Source organism: Myotis brandtii, unplaced genomic scaffold (assembly GCF_000412655.1).
Source record: "Myotis brandtii unplaced genomic scaffold, ASM41265v1 scaffold162, whole genome shotgun sequence".
Lineage (NCBI taxonomy): Eukaryota > Metazoa > Chordata > Mammalia > Chiroptera > Vespertilionidae > Myotis > Myotis brandtii.
Genome location: NW_005355923.1, coordinates 1,493,543 through 1,511,536, shown reverse-complemented (window position 1 = coordinate 1,511,536; position 17,994 = coordinate 1,493,543). Strand labels below are relative to the sequence as shown.

The following is a 17,994-nucleotide window of genomic DNA, read 5'->3' as shown; positions in this document are numbered from 1 at the left end:
TTTAGAAGAAAAAAAGAATCCCTAGATTTGGTCTTTCTTTCAACATTCAAAGTGACAATGGACCATTGTTCACTTCAATAATCTCCCAGAAGAAAGGATAGGAGAGGCACTACATACTCAGTAAAAACTACATGCATCTTGGAGACCCCAATCTACAGGGAAGACTGAGAAAATGAACCAAATAATAAAGACGACCCTGGTGAAAATATGCCAGGGAACACATGTGAAATGGGACCAGGAACTCTCTATTGCCTTGTTCTGGACTATGGTAGTGCCCTGAAGTGGGCTTAAATTAAGCCCTTTTGAAAGTTTATGGGAGATCCTTCCAATTTTCTGTTTTAGGAACACTTCCTTTAGATTTAAAACATGAATAGAAAATGTAAAAGCCGTATGTACATCATCTAGGGCAAACACTAACAATGTTGCATAAGTTTGCTCATTGCAGGTCTATCTACCTGTCTGACGAGCCCTTACACCCATTCAAGCCGGGAGACAGTTTTACTAAAGACTCGGAAGTCTCAAGGTCCTGAGCAGCAGTTAGCCAAGCAATGGACCAGTCTCTATGACGTCCTGCTGACAACACACTCTTCACTAAAGCCGACAGGAATCGAGCCTTGGATCCACCACACACAGATAAAGTGGGCACCACCTGAGGAGGACGTGATCTTGCTACTGCTGTTGATACTGCAAAGCTGGACCTGCACTCCTGAAAGAGATTTAAAATTCCTCTTTCAGAAAGGAACAGTGCCTCCCAAAGCTAAGTGACAATGTTACTTTTTATTTTATTCTGCATTTCCCAGACAGTGGCTTCCTTAGAAAATTTATCCTGCATTTGGGTGTGCCACCCAAAGCCCTGCTCAGGATTAGATCATGGGGATCCTTTAGTTTATCCAGTTTCTGATTTTACTACAATTCCCCCTGCACTACTAAGCATACCCCTCACTAACACTTGTTTGTACAATAGAGCACTACTAGGCATACCCCTCACTAAACACTTGTTTGTACAATAGGTCTCACTCTGGAAGCCCATTAACAACACCGGCTCTCGAAATATGAAGCAGTCTACCAGCTTTGCTTGTTCAATAGTTCCATCCTCTAGACACCATATATACCACCTTCCAAAGACAGCGATCCTCCTCCCTCACATAAAGGCTTCCCTCCATTCTTGATCCACCTCTTCTTTCAGTAGATAGTAAGAATCTCTGGTTCTGGGGATAGGTAAGATATGAATGGATAGGGCCCTGGATGAACTGAAAGCTAGGAAGGGTCTCAAGCCTGCCAAAAGCTAACAAGGTAGTGGATAAGGAAAAAAAAAGGCCCTCCACTCCCTATCCCTATAAGAACAGGGGGCTTGAGCAGGAAGAGAAGATGGTCTTTGAGACAGGAGTTCACCATTCTCCCAGGTCCTGCAGTGTGGCTCTTGAATAAAACCTCTTTTCCTTTTGCACCAGCACCTGCCTCAAAAGTTTGGCTTTCTTTGCAGCAGGCAGCCAAACCTCCACTCTTTTGTTCAGCTATACTCCTAAGGAGGTTATATGTAAGCCAAAACCTTAATAACAAACTAGCCATGCAAATCCAGTATAAAATAAAGACATTGTAGGCAGAGGGACTTGCTAGTGCAAAGGTGGGCACAGGCTTGTCCCTCCCCACCCTGGGATTTCAACATAGAAGCTGTAGGAGTGAGTGAGGATTGCTGTGGGAGAGTTAGGGAGTAACAACATCATTTACATTTGGCACTTCCCTGAGGGATACCCATATTTAAGTAAAATGCATCTAGATTGGCTATGAAGAATGAGCCAAAGGTCATGTGAACAGATTTCTTTGATATGACCACAAGTTGCTGCAATACAAGAATATGCTATTATGCAATTTTAAAGTTTTTTTTTTGTTATCTCATGTTAATGCTATTTTTTGTTACATTGTCAGCTCTGAAGAGCACAGTATTTATTCCTTACAGCACCTAGTCTAGTATAATAGTGTAGTAATTAATCCTCAATTAAAGAATCAAGCAAGACTAAAGAGATAGCTTGTGGCATCCTACCACTTATTCTGTAGCTCCTCATTCCAATTGGCACCATTCTCTATGCCAACAGGGTCCCTCCTATCTTGATAATCCTTCTGGTAACACAGCTCCAGATCATCAGCTTTCCTCTCTATAAAAATTTTATCTTATTACTTTAAAATCCCCGGGTCCCCACTGTTTTCACAGCAACCTGTACTCTGGTACTTTGATCTGTGCTAGTGCTTCAATGGTGTTAGAAAACATAGAGCTCCTATTACAGTCTGTTTCCTAAGTATCTTTCTGGCAGGCAGTCTCCAGGGATTTGGCCTACTTACTTCTCTTCTTCCCAGCAATCACCCATCTACCTTATTTCCGGGGAATGTTTCATCCATGCCTGGCTTTGGGAAATAAGTTATCTTTTGGATTCTTAGTGAAAAGGCCTGTGGCATTTTAGAAACTATGATTGTTACTTGCTGACTTCCAAAAGTATCTCTGATGTAAATAACTTTCAAGGAAAGTGGAGTATGATATAGTTGACATACAGTGATTAGATAAACATAGCTAGAAAATTCTAAGTCATTCAAGTTCTAAATTGCCTCCCCATTTTGAAACCACTTAACGAGATGGGTCAAAACCCACAAAAAGTTCAGGTTACAAGTAATGGACAATGTATATTAGAAAATTAAAAAATTGTAATAAATGTGCATTGTTCACAAAATGTGAAAAAATACAACAAACACTTTCAGGTATGCCACCTCTCACCACTTGGCAACTATGATATAAACCAACTGATCCTAAAGAATCCAACCAAAGGATCATTTGTTTTTGAAACAGCAAATTATTTTGGAGAATTCAACTGTGAATGCATCAGGAGGACCCTTACTTCTTTATATCCAAATGAAATCATTCTCAAGAGTATCCATATTAATACAGTATTAGAAGGTTCTATTAACTTTTCTTGATATTACATATATAATCTGGCACCAAGCCACATGACTATTTATATTTTAACACATATTGAATTGGCTTTGATAGAATATGTGTTCGTTTAAATCCTTACTAACCTAATTTGAATAAGCTGAATTTACAGTAACAAATGGTATTTATAAATTCAAAGAAACTTATAGTAAGTGGGAGTATAGGTTTTATAAAGAGATTTTTCTGTAACCTACTACTTAAAATACATCATGCACACTTCAGAGCATAAGCAGAATCAACCTCTGTAAAAAAACCAGAAGTATTTATAGCACCAACATTTAGCTGTAATACAAATGCTGACTCCTACACCAGGATCTCAAAAGCACTGTTTTCATTTACTTTCAAAGCACTTTCATTGGTATATTTTTTTCTTTGCCCTTAAGATAGTATTTAGTCAAATCAAAGAAAACAATATGGTAAAAGAAGTATTACTAAAACACATGTGTTTTTTTTTAGGGGAGCTACAAGACTTGACCTGCAGTGCTTAACTGGAAAGAAAAGTCAATCTTTATTTAAAGAATCTATTAAAAGCTATTGAAAGTAAAGGAAAAATTTCAAGTTACTTATTGCATATTTGAACAACCAGTATTTATTGCATTTAGTTAACTGACTTTCTTAGGTTAATTACAATCTTATTACTTTCATTAATTCAGAATGTGAAATTTAATTAGAAATATCAGGTACACACATTCAACCATTTATATCTTAAAAATACACTTTGTACTTCTAAATAAAGTTTGACATTCAAAATTGACTACGGTAATTCACAATAAGCACAAAAACATCAGTTTTACCAGAGTAAAGAAGTGCAGTTTATGAAATTTAGATCAACTATTGAAAATACAAGTTTTCTTTAAACACACACACACACATACGTACATTAACCATGAAATCTGAAACTGATATTTCAGTGCAAAAACCTCAGTATGAGGTAATTTTAATGTAAAAACCACTTGAAAAAAAAATCCACACAGTGGCACTCTTAAAAATGATAATTTACATGACAATTTCTGGCTGATAAGACAACATAGACTAAATATTCTTAGCTATTTAAACTAAATCTTGTCTTGTTTGGACATATATTTCTCCTTAACCATTTGCTTCTGATTCAGAAACACAGAAAGATTTATCAATGTGGAAAGGGAAAATTTCCACAGCCAATGAATGATTTATATTTTCAAAGAAAAGTTTTAGTTAGCATTTATATAGAAATAAGAATACCAAAAGCTCAAAACCATTTTATGAGACTACCAGCAGAGATTACTTTTAATTTTTTTCTATATAATTTCAGACTTGTAGTGCAGTATACCTCCTTAGTGGAAAAGTGAGGACCCCTTATGAAAAGTTAGTCTAGATAAAACATAAGCTCTCTTACGAGTGCAAACCCTTTCACAAAGGTGTTTTAGGTCAATATTGAGTATTATATTGTTCCTTACTTAAATAGGATAATTTGTAAATGAATTCTACATTTAAAAAAACAAAAGTGAACGTGCACAGTTAAATATATTTAACACCAGGGCTCAAAAGAACAAGAAAGTTATGAAAACTCTACTTTGGCAATGGTGGTTTTTGTACTGTGCTAATCAAATTACAATACACATTTAGGCGGAACTCTCTCCCCCAGTATCTGATGTTGCCAAATGAGCAAGATCAAGGACAAAAATTACCATCAATTCCAAGAAGTTCAGGAAATATTGGATCACCACATAAAACTGAAAAGAAAATGGCTTTCTGTAACAGATAGCAATTTAGTTAGAAAAAAGAGTAAGTGCATCACAAAACAGCTAAATCAATCTATTTCTGATACATTTAACTGGTTAACCATCAAAGTGCAATCTACAGTTTTCTACATATCCCAAAGTTTCTCACTGCAATGGTTTAAAGTCAACATTGAAAAGATGAAAAAATACATAGCAAATTATGCTTCATTTTTCACAATAATACTAAGAAAAAGGTATCTTTCTATAATATCTGAGTGCTAAATGCTAATGTAATAGTGGTTTCTGCTATGACAAGAATCACACTCTGCATGAAACTTTAAGATTTCTATATAAGAATAAATTTTAAAATCCAAAAGTAGAAAAAAATAGCAAACTCTGTCAACCTTTGCATTTCTCCTTTGCAAACCAGGTTTTTTAAGTACTGAGTTCATGCTAGTATTTCCAATTAGTGTAAGCAATTTAGGAGTCTGGAATGAAAGGTTTTCTGTTTATATATTAGCTTAAAAGCAATATGGGATCTTCTAGCTCATAGAAAGGAATGGAGCTGGCTTGACTTTCTCCAGAATCTGAGTCATATGGAGCATCAGGGAGCTCTGTAAAACCATATGCCAGTTGTTCATCTTCTATATCTGATCGAACATAGCAGGAAGTGTTAGAATAGTCCTCATCTTCTATACTGTTGAAATCTTGAGGAATATATAACATCCCAGGGTAGTTCCTACTTACCAAGTCACTTGTCGTTTTTAGGGATATTTTTCTAAATGCCATCAGATGCATATGTGAAAATTTTGAATACTTGAAACGTTTAAAGCCCAGGGACTCTATAGCAATCTTCCAGCTTTTCATCATCATAGCATGACGATTCTGATGGGAGGAATCAGGTGTGATGATAAGCAATAAACCATTTAACATTAACAGTTCATGGGCTTTCTTGCAGCAAATCCATCTCTGGTAAGGTGATGGAAAATAAGAAAGAAGGAGAGAGAAAACAACCACATGGAAAAGTTCTCCAGGAAGAGAATCAATAGGGTTTTTCAGCTGCTTCAAAAAGGCATCTATAGCATCCTGTGCAAGCTGGAGTGGTTGCTGAAGCTGCAAGTTCAGGAAGTCACATTTATATACACTCTGCAGAAGTGGAAAAACAAGGCACATTAGAATTCCAAAATTACTTCCACCTTATTACTCAGAGTTTATACCAAACTATTTCAAAGCATTTCTATATAATTCAAACTTTAATTATGTACCTTTCCCTTCTAAATTATTCCATTTGCACAAAGTTATTAAATCAAAACTTTTAGTCAAAGAAATCAGAGTAATTCATTCTAGATAATTCCTAGTTGCCATTTAAAAACGTAATTTTTAAAAATATATATATTTTATTGATTTTTTACAGAGAGGAAGGGAGAGGGATAGAGAGTTAGAAATGCCTGCAACCAAGGCACATGCCCCTGGCTGGAATCGAACCCGGGACCATTCAGTCCGCAGGCCGACGCTCTATCCACGGAGCCAAACCGGTTAGGGCTAAAAACATGTAATCTGAAATCAGAAATATTTTTGAGATACATATCTTTAAAAAATAAGGGCTTATTTGAAATTTAATTGAGGTAAGATTTAATAGAAATGTTTTCTTCTTTTATGTTAAGTACTTTTTTACTTTTCAATTACAGTTGACATACATTATTATATCAGTTTCAGGTATACAACGCAGTGATTAGACATTACATAATTTATTAAATGATCACCCCAATAAATCTAATAGCCATCTAACACCATACTTATTAGAATATACTGACTACATTCCCTATGCTGTACTTATGACACTCAGCACATTAACCTCTAGGTCCATCCATGTTGTTGCAGATGGCAAGATTTTATATGTTTTTATGGTGAAGTCATAGTCCATTGTATACAGGTTGGGGCAAAAGTAGCTTTACAGTTGTTCGTATAAAAATACAAGAATAAATAATAATATATGAATAAACTGTTTCATGTACTCACATCTGTACATCTACTTTTGCTTCACCCTGTATATATGCACAACTTCTTCTTTATCCATTCATCCATTGATGGACACTTAGGTTACTTCCACATCTTGGCTATTACAAATGCTGCTGCAATAAACATGTGGATGTCTGTATCTTTTCGATTTAGTGTTTTGTGTTTCTTTGGATAAATACCCAGAATTAGAATTGCTGAGTCCTTCTTTGTCTCTTATTAACAGCCTTTGCTTTAAAGTCTATTTTGTCTGGTATAAGTATTGCTGTACTAGCTTTTCAAATTGTTTCCATTTGCATGAAGTATCTTTTTCATCCCTTTATTTTCAATCTGTGTGTGTCTTCACCCAGAATTAGAATTGCTGAGTCCTTCTTTGTCTCTTATTAACAGCCTTTGCTTTAAAGTCTATTTTGTCTGGTATAAGTATTTCTGTCCTAGCTTTTCAATTGTTTCCATTTGCATGAAATATCTTTTTCACCCCTTTATTTTCAATCTGTGTGTGTCTTTTGATCTGAAGTGAGTGCCTTGTAGACAGAGTATATAAGGGTCTAGTTTTCTTATCTATTCAGCCTCCACATGCTTTATGATTGGAGCATTTAATCCATTTCATTTAAAGTAATTGTTGATAGATATGTATTTATTGCCATTTTATTAGTTATATGTTTGATCTTGCAGCTTTTAAGATTCTCTGTCTTTAACCTCTGCCATTTTAATTATGATGTGTCTTGGTGTGGGCCTCTTGTGAGTTCATCTTGTTTGGGATTCTCTGTGTTTCCTGGACGTGTATTTCTATTTCCTTCACCAGGTTAGAGAAGTTTGCTGCATTATTTTTTCACATAAGTTTCTAATTCCTTGCTCTCTCTCTTCACCTCATGGCACTGCCATGATGCAAATGTTGATATGCTTGAAGTTGTCCCAGAGGATTGTTATACTATCTTCATTTGTTTGGATTTTCTTTACTTTTTGCTGTTCTGATTGGGTGTTTTCTGCTTTTTTATCTTCCAAATATATGATTTGATCCTCTACTTCATCTACTCCACTGTTAATTCCCTATAATATATTCGGCATTTCAGTTAAGATGTTCTTCATTTCTGACTGGTTCTTTTTTATACTTCCTATCTCTTTGTAGAAGTCCTCACAGAGATCACTGAACATCCTTATAACCCGTGTTTTGAACTTTGCATCTTTGCATCTGGTAGATTGTCTCCACTTTGTTTAGTTGTTTTACTGGAGTTTTGTCCTGTTCTTTCATCTGGGACATGTCTCTGTTTCCTCATTTTGGCAGCCTCCCTGTGTTTGTTTCTATATAAACTCCTGCACTTGATAGAATGGCCTTATTTAATAGGTATCCTATAGGTCCCAGTGGCACAGCGTCCCTGATCACCTGAGCTGGACATTCCCAGTATTTAAGTCCCCTACTATGAGTTTTGGCCTGTTTCTCCCTTTAGTTCTGTTAGTAGTTGCTTTATATATTTCAGTGCTCCTAGATTGGGTGCATATATATTGAGAAGTGTTATGTCTTCTTGATGTATTGTACCATTTATCAGTATAAAAGTACATATCTGTCTCTTTTTACTCTTTTCATCTTGAAATCTATTTTGTCAGATAAAAGTACAGTGACACACACTTTTCTCTGGATACCATTTCTTGGGTTATCATCTTCCATCCCTCATTCTGAGTCTATGTTTGTCTTTGTAGCTGAGATGGGTATCCTGAAGGTTGATAAGTAGAGTTATTTCTTTTGTTTTCCAGTACACGGTGCTACAGTGCAAATTTTGTTTTCTCTTACCTGCAGTACTGGAACTTGTGGGACTCTGTGGGGTGATGTTGCTTCAGTGTGGAAAATGGCCAGTATTCTCCGAGGAGGTGGGCATCCCTTCTATAAGTGGTTGCCTGAGTCTCTGGGCAACACCTCTGTGGTGGTGTGGCCAGTGATGGGAATCCAAGTCTGAGTTCCAGCCCTGTTTTCCTGCAACCAGAAGAGTCAGCTGCCCTGCACTCTTTGAGGTGTCCCTTCTGCCTTTACCAGGTTCCACCGCAATGGGTAGGGTGGGTTAGGTGGGGGAGGTAAGCTGGTTCATTTGGAAATGAACATCTGCAGCTTTATTCTTTCTACTGGGTTTAGCTCAAATGAGAATAGGCCACTCCATTTAAAATGTTGCCTCTGCTCCTTCACAACTTTTTTCTACTGCTGCTGCCTCCACTGGAAATGGCAGGCTACAGGAGGGTGGGGGGGAGGCAGGCTTGTGCATCCGTGGCTTTTTCTTTTTCCTTGGTGATGGTGGCAGTGCTACCCTTTGCACCATTTTCTCACTGTCTCTATCCCTGGGTTCAGCATCAATGTGCACCAGCCTCCGGTCCACAGAGAGGAGGCTGCAACCCTACTGCACAGCTATACCACCTGCTGGAATTGCTGGACTGCTTCTGCAGCTCCGTTCTCGGTCCTCCCTGCCCCCATGCCTGTCCTGCTCACTCTTACAGCCCACCTTCAGATGGCTCAATGTGCGGTCACTCAGACATTTCGTGTTGATCAGGGAATCCTTTGATGAATTACAGTTGTCCAGCCTGCTGTGTCTTTAAGAGAGGAGACTAAGGTTTTCTCACGCTGCCATGATGCTGACATCACTCTGAAATTTCCCTTCTTTATTTTTGTCTTAATATATTTTTTTATCAGTTTCAGAGAGGAAGGGAGAAGGAGAGACTGAAACATCAATGATGAGATTCATTGATTGGCTGCCTCCTGCATGCCCACACTGGGGATGGAGCCCACAACCCAGGAATGTGTCCAGTCTGGGAACTGAACTGCGACAGTGGTTCATAGGCTGACTCTAGGTGACAGATTTTTTTTATCTTGTAGTCCTCTAACATGTCTTTTTCCAGAGTGGCTATTTCCAGCCTGTGTGAGTGCCAAGCACTATCACCTCTAGTCCTTTCAGGTGGTGCTTCCTCCATTCTCTTGCAGTTTTCTACACACATATTGATCAGTACTCAGCTGTGTACTGAAGGAGGACTCTGCAGACCTCAGAGTCTTCCCTCTGTGCAGCTCTCATTTCTTTGGTACTCTGCCCTGGGAACCCTAGCTGTTTTGGTCTGCTAGAACTTTTAGCTCCATCTCCACAACTTGGGGGATCAGCTGGGTTGTGATCATCTCTTTGTGCATGTCCTGAAAATGATCTGAAGGCTATATACTGGTGCAATTTTAGGGCTCATATAATTTGTTTCAGTCCCTTGGGGATCATTGTCCTTTATTATCTAACGTCTAATCCTATATAATAAAAGCCTAATATGCTAAGTGTCCGACCATTCATTTGACCAGTCGCTATGATGCGCACTGACCACCAGGGGGCAGACGCTCTGACGTTAGGTTAGCTTGCTGCCTGGGTCCAGCTGATTGGAACTGTGCAAGATGGGATGGACATGCCCTGGAGCCAACCTCCCACAGTCCCTCCTTGTCCTCTAAAATATTCTAATTAATTTCCTTTCAATGTGCACAAATCCGTGCACCAGGCCTCTAGTGTCTTATAAATTATTTTGAATATTTTGTTCACGTTTTTGTTGCCTAAGGCAGGGGAAAAAAGGATCACTCTGGTCCCTGTTACTTCATCTTGGCTGGAAGTGTCTCTTCCTTTTGTTTTAATTATAGGGTTCTGAAACTGTGGAAGTCTGATTCTACTACTAAACTTATGTATAGCAGTTGTTTTGCCTTCCCTAATGATTTTACAGTTGAAAGTTTATAGCCACATCTGTAAACAAATAAAATATTTTAAAAATAATATTTAAGCCTGAGGTTCAGATCAAATGGTTGTCATGTCTCAGCAGTCCCTGAAGGATATCTCTAATACAAGTATGTGTCTTGAGGAAGGAAGGCGAGAGTCACCTGCCCTTTAAAACTATGGCTCCTTATAGCACCTGCAGTGAAAAGCTAAGTAGAGCTGTTTTAATATAAAGCAAACATTTGTCCATCTTTAGGAAGTAGAGATAACACTAATGGTTTTAGAATTTCCTTGTTCCTCAATGTTACTCATACAGATCTACTCTAGACAGTCATGCTCATCAAAATTAAAGACCCATGAAAAAGTTGAATCTTCAATTAAAAACATTTCAATAATGATAGAAAACATTTCTTTAGCACTCACTATGTAACAGGTATTTTTCTAGGTGCTTTAAATATTTTTCCTCAAGTAAACATTATAACAAACTTGTAAAGTATAATCCATTATTAACTCCATTATACAGATGAGAAAAATGAAGCTCAGAAACTCAAACCCAGGTTGAACATAAGATTAGATTCTTTTATTCAAAAAACAAAATGGGAGGCATCTGTAATACTGTCAACAGTTAAAAAAAAAAAAAAGTACTTAATGTACCAGGCAGGTTTCTAAGTGCTGGGAACATAGTAGTGAGAAGGAAAAAAAAATCCCTAAGCCAAAGAATTTGTATTCTTACACGTATTCTCTTTATAAAAATAAAAAGTTAATTTGTAATTTTTTTTTTGTGCCTGGTGTTGTATCAAAAGTAAAATGGAAAACATTATAAATTTATGTCACTAAAAAAAGTCTCCTTTTAAAAGTAGAGGATACATTCTATGTAAAGGTAAGTAGTCTCTTTTACTAAGTACATATAGTGGGATTAAATAAAGTTATGGCTAACTCCAAAGCCTTTGCTATTTCCACTATTCCATAATGGCTCCACATCACAATACATTTCAGAAAGAGATGCATTAAAAAATAAATCAATCAAAAGCCCAAATACTACAGCTATCTGAAAATCTGTGCAATTTACTAAATATTCTTGATTGCAAAAATAAATGATAAACAGGGAATAAAAATTGAGAAAATAAATACAAATATGGTATAGGTCAAGTTAATATTTGTTAACTAAATGCTAAAAAATTTTAATTGAATATATTTATTTTTGAATGGAAACAATATCAATATGTACACACTAAATATATTTGGTATTTCAAAAATATAAAGACAATGCTTTTCCTTTGTAAATATGCATGTAAAATATTCAAGTCTCAAAAACAAAACATAACTATACATACCTCTACGGCAGGTACAATGTCTATGCCAACAGTTAGAAATTCTTCAAACTTCATAAATGGGTTAAAGCAGCTGCCAACATCAAGTAATCTGATCTTCCCTGAGGTTTGTAGCAACCTAAAAACATATTATTTTGTCTTATAACAAGCAAAATAAAAATAAATTATAAGAAAAATTCAGACACCTGAAAATTAAAAAGTTCATATAGACTTTTAGCTCTCTTTTTGGTCTTGAGATTCCTTTAACACATTTAAAAATTACTGAGGACCTTAAAGAGTTTTTGTTTATGTGGGTTATTCCTATCAATATCATATTTGAGAAAAAAATATATTTGAAATTAAAGTCAAATAGTTTAAAAAACATTTATTGATATAACAATAAACCTATTGTATATGATATTGTAAATTTGTAAATTTTATATTTGTAATGAAAAATCTAGGTTAGAAAGACAGTAAAAAGTGAGGCAGTAGTTTACATTTATTCAAGTCTCTTTAATGCTTGACTTAATAGAAGATTGATGAATTCTCATGTTTGCTTTTGTATTCGAGCTGTTCCAACATCACATGCCATGTAGTCTCTAGAAAAACCTACACTCTACACTCATAAGACTGAGAGTAAAAAAGGCATCTAACTTTTTAGTATTACTGTGAAAATAATTTTTCCTCCACAGACACCCCAGAAGGTTACTTAGATTCCCAGACCACACTTTGAAAACTATCACTGTAGATGAGAGAATCCATTCACAAATCATTTCTCAGTAGTAAATATAACAATGTCTTTGTACTTAACTTTACAAAGCATTTCTCAGTAGTAAATATAACAATGTCTTTGTACTTTAATTTGTTTCAATGAGTTAAAAGGATCAAAGAGAAAAGCATAAACAGAACAGTATTGTTATAAAAATTTTTTGTTTTATTTTTATTTAAGAGCGCTCTTCATGTCCAAACACAGTAGGAAAAAATGAAGCAATAAAACCAGAAATGACCATATTTTAAAGTTAGCCAAATGCATCAAATATGGATAGCAGCAAGGATGAAGGAAAACAGTGGATTTTGTTGGTCTAAAGCAGGAGTCCTCAAACTACGGCCCGCGGGCCAAATGCAAATACAAATATTGTATTTGTTCCCGTTTTGTGTTTTTACTTCAAAATAAGATATGTGCAGTGTGCATAGGAATTTGTTCATAGTTTTTTTTTAAACTATAGTCTGGCCCTCCAACGGTCTGAGGGACAGTGAACTGGCCCCCTGTTTAAAAAGTTTGAGGACTCCTGGTCTAAAGCCTATAATCCTAATATTCAGACAATATAGCAATAAGAAAAATCAACTTCAGACATATGCCATTTCACTGATTTAAAATAATTTTCTTTAAAAAAAGATTATAAGTGGATGTTGGAAAAAAAATGAAATGCAGAAAAATAATTGGGTAAAACCACAATCCTGACTCCTTAAATTCTACAGAGCAGAGAGAACTTGTCCAGCGTCTCTCCTTTATACATTAGTAGACGCCCAGTGAACAAGTTCGTGCACCAGTGGGGTCCCTAGGCTTAGCCTGTGGGATCGGGCCAAAACCAGCTCTCCGACATCCCCTGAGGGGTCCCAGATTGCGAGAGGGCGCAGACCAGGCTGAGGGACCCCACTGATGCATGATCGGGGCTGGGGAGGGATGTGGGAGATTGGCCAGCTGGGGAGGGACCATAGGAGGGTTCCAGGGCGGTCCAGCCCGTCTCGCTCAGTCCCAATCGGCGGGACCCCAGCAGCAAGCTAACCTACCAGTCTGAGCGTCTGCCCCCTGGTGGTCAGTGCATGTCATAGCGACTGGTCAACTGTCTGACCCCTGATGGTCAGTACATGTCATAGCAAACAGTTGAGCGGCCTTAGCATATCATTAGCATATTATGCTTTGATTGGTTGAATGGATGACCAGACACTTAGCATATTAGGCTTTTATAATATAGGATTATTACCTTAGGGCCCATTAGGGAGGTGTTAACTTACAAACAGTAGGTTAAGCTCCTGGAAAAGGCACTAAATCAAAATATAAAGTTGATTTCCTCCAAAAAAATGCATGCACTATGTGTAGGGTTACATTTTCTTGTTGTTAATCCTCACTGGAAGATATTTTTCCATTGCTTTTCAGAGAGAGAGGAAGGCGGGTGTGTGTGTAGGGGTGGGGGTGGGGGGAGAGAAACATTGATGTGAAAGAGACACAATGATTGATTGGTTGTTTGCCTCCCATACGTGCCCTGACCTCGGGCAGGGAGTGAACCCACAACCCTCAAGTGTGCAGACCGAAGGGTCCTGGGTTTGATTCTGGTCAAGGGCACATGCAGGAGGCAGCCAATCAATGATTCTCTCTCATCACTGATGCTTCTATCTCGCTCTCCCTTCCTCTCTGAAATCAATAAAAATAAATAAAATAAAGACTAATTACAAAGTAAACAAAGTAATTAGCACCAATGCCAAGAAATATATCACTGCCTGCACTCTGGAAGCAAGACCCTCCCTGATGACATCCACTACCCCTATCTGTAATTGTATTCACTACCTGACTTAAATGATAATGGTATCCTTTTGATGGTCTTACTACCTATGACTGAATGCTTAAATAATACAGTTTAGTTTTACAAACTATACGTTTTCTTTTGTGACTTCCTTTTTTAATATTAATTTTGTGAAAGTCGTATGTGTTTCTATACATTAATTGCTGTTAATTTACATTCATTGCTGTATAGGAGTACCTTTATTTAACACATCCCATTGGGATTTTGATTACAGTAGCATTGAGTCTAAAGACCATTTGGGGAAAATTAATATCTTTTCAATATTGAATTTTCCAGTTCACAGAAATGGCATAATTGTCCATCTGTTTAGGTTTTCTTTTAAATTGTCTTCCAATAACTTTATCATTTTCTCTTGAATGGTTACATATCTTTTGCTGGCATTATGTCTTTTTATGCTATTATTGCTTCCCCCTTTGGATAAACTTTATTATTAAAATTTCATTTTTCATTGTTGGTTACAGAAATGGAATTGATTTTTATATAATGATTTTATATCCAGTAACTTTACTAAGTTCCTGTTACCTCAACTGATTAACTGTGTATTATTTGGGGTATTCTAATCTAGATATGTAATTATACAGTCTGTAAAAAATGACATTTATATTCTTCCTTTCCTGTCTATCCACACATCCAAACTTCCATCTATTTTTTGCCTCACTGCTTTGCCCAGGACTTCTAATACAATGTTCAACAGAATACATGCAGTCACTGCTATTTTGTTCCTACTCTCTCTCAGAGAGATCATTCCAGTGTTTTACCATTAAATATGACCATTGTAGTTTTTGTATACTACCCTTGTTAAAGTTTGAAAAACTCCTTTTATACTTTGCTGGTGTTTTGGTTTTTTTTAATTTAACACAAATCTGTTGGATTTTATCAAATGCATTCTACTCAGCTATTCAGATAATAACTATTCTTTAATCTACTTATATGGTAGAGTATACTCATTAATTGTGTAGTGTTAAATCAACCTTCCATTATTTGGGCAGGATCTAATTTGGTTTTGATATATTATACTTTTCATAAGAGTATTTGTTTTATGTATGCATAAATAGTAGTGGTAGTTATGGTATATAGTCACCACAGATACTGAACCATGGCACCTAAAGATATATAGGCTTAGGCTTCTGGTCACAACATTTGTCAACAGATCAACACTTAACTTGGATTACATGTGTTTTTGTTTACAAAAATATTTTATTTAGTATATATATTATGAAGCTTTAACACTGAATTCACAGCCAATGCCACTATAGCTCTTGTCCAAAGAAAGCTTATCTTACACTGGTATTTTCTCTGTAAGGCGTTTAACAGCCCCTTGTGCTTAATACATTAGATAGAACTTCAACACTAAGTTTGGAGGCCATTTTAAAAGTGAAATCATAAACCAAAATGCAAGAACTGTGACACTAAATAGACTGAAAATGGCCTCTGTATACAGTCATGCTCTACATGATGACATTTCAGTCAAAGTTTGGACTTCATATATGACACAAATCTATCCCATAAGATTATAATGGAGCTGAAAAATTCCTATTGCCTAGTGACATCATAAAGTAGCAATGCATTACTCATGTGTTTGTGGTGATACTCGTATAAACAAGCCTACTGTGCTGCTAGTCTTATGAAAGTATAGCACATACAACTACGTACAGCACATAATACTTGATAATGATAATGAACAACTGGTGCTGGTTTATGTATTTACTATACTACACTTTTTATCATTATGTTAGAATGTATTCTTTCTACTTATAAAAAAAATATAATGGTATGCTGTATTGCATTGGTAGCAGCTGACAGCAGCCTTATATGTCCGCCTTATACATCTCATGCTGTTTTGTACAGAAACATCCGGTACAGGCTTGTAGCCTTGGTGTGTAGTAGGCTATACCATCAAGATTTGTCTAAGTGTACTCAATGATGTTTGCACAACGAGAAAATAACCTAAGAATGCATTTATCAGAACATAATCCTGACGTTAATTGGTACATAATAGGAGAGCTGAAATAAGAAGACAGCCTACCTTGTCTGACTTCAACTGGGAAGGTGTATGTCAGACAACACACTCTGAACATGTCCACAAATAACTCTAAAAATGCCATTAGTACCGATATTGGAGTTACAAATACATTTTAGTGAGTAGGTGAATTTGCAGATATGGATTTGTGAATAATGATTGAGTGTATATATATTTTATGATGTTTGCATCTCTTCATGAGTGACCAGACTGTAATTTTCCCTTCATGTACTGACTATGAAGTTTTATATCAGGGTCATGCTAAACTCCTAAAATGACTGTGGGACCTTTCCTTTAATTCTATTTTCAAAGATTTTTTAACAGGGAATAACTCTGACTAACCATGAAATGGAATTAGAATAAAATGTGCTAATAAACAGATAAAAGGAACTCACACTGACAGTTTCCTTATAAGCATATTGCAGGCATCAGCAGTTCCAGTTCCTGCTTGTACAAGAAACAGCCTTGACCATGACTTCAGTTGACGCAGATGGGCCAACTGCAGGAATTGGCTAGCACTGACCAGTTCCAGTATGCTGACATTACAGATCCATATCGGGACCAGCAAGGACACTGCCTGCATGTTCTCAGCCCCTTCTCCTAATCTCTTTGTTCTGCTTCCCCCTCCTTCCCTACAAAAATCCCTGCCTGCACTGAGATGCTGAGATGGCTCTGGACAAGAGTCCCTCATCAACTTAAGATGCTGGCACTCAAGTAAAACGTTCCTTTTTTTGCCAGCATCTGTCTCAAGAGTTTGTTTTTCATGGTGCAGGCAGCCAAACCTTGGTTCCAGTTAGTTTGTGTAAGAATATAACTCATTTTTGCTGGAATGTTTACTAGAACTTGCTGATGAAGCCATTTGGACCTGTCTTTTTATTTCTGAGATTTTAAACCACTGATTTAACTTCTTTAATATTATACTATGTTGCTCTGTGAAATTTATGAGCACAAAAAAAAAATTGTGATACTTTTATCTTTTAAGTGTCTTCAATATATATAGTTCCATTCCCCTTTTTAAATTCTGAAATTATTTGTGCCTTTTTCTTTCTGAGATTTTAAATTTTAATGCTTTTAACAATTCTAACTTATCTCTGTTAATTTTTTCCCCCTACTACTCTTATCTTTATTATTTCCTTTTCACTTTTGCGGGTGGGGTGGAGTGGTGTGTGCTTATTTGCTGACTTATCTTTTTGAGTTAGATTCTTGGTTCATTAGTTTTCAGCTTTTCTTCTTTTTTTTAAAAAAATTAAATCTTTATTATTCAGATTACTACAGTTGTTCCTCTTTTTTCCCCCATAGCTCCCCTCCACCCAGTTCCCACCACACCCTCTGCCCTTACCACCCCCCCAACTGTCCTCTTCCATAGGTGTACGATTTTTGTCCAGTCTCTTCTTGCATCCCCCACACCCCTTCCCCCCGAGAATTGTCAGTCCACTCCCTTTCTATGCCCCTGATTCTATTATATTCACCAGTTTATTCTGTTCATCAAATTATTTATTCACTTGATTTTAAGATTCACTTGTTGATAGATATGTATTTGTTGTTCATAATTTGTATCTTTACCTTTTTCTTCTTTCTCTTCTTAGAGGATACCTTTCAGCATTTCATATAATACTAGTTTGGTACTGATGAACTCCTTTAGCTTTTTCTTATCTGTGAAGCTCTTTATCTGA

The 17,994-nt window shown here is 36.5% G+C and overlaps 1 protein-coding gene across 1 annotated transcript in view; it reads right to left on the bottom strand.

Moving 5' to 3' along the window:
* Positions 1-230: 230 nt before the first annotated feature.
* LOC102246204 (chromosome unknown open reading frame, human C7orf60) overlaps positions 231-17,994 on the bottom strand; it is a 109,461-nt gene continuing 91,697 nt past the window's right edge. Inside the window, exons 4-6 of the mRNA XM_014536445.1 lie at positions 11,744-11,858; positions 5,428-5,826; positions 231-706 (exon numbers count right to left, since the gene is read on the bottom strand). Coding sequence (XP_014391931.1) covers positions 452-706; positions 5,428-5,826; positions 11,744-11,858 — 769 coding nt within the window. The 3' untranslated portion in view covers positions 231-451. The remainder of the gene's footprint in view (positions 707-5,427; positions 5,827-11,743; positions 11,859-17,994) is intronic.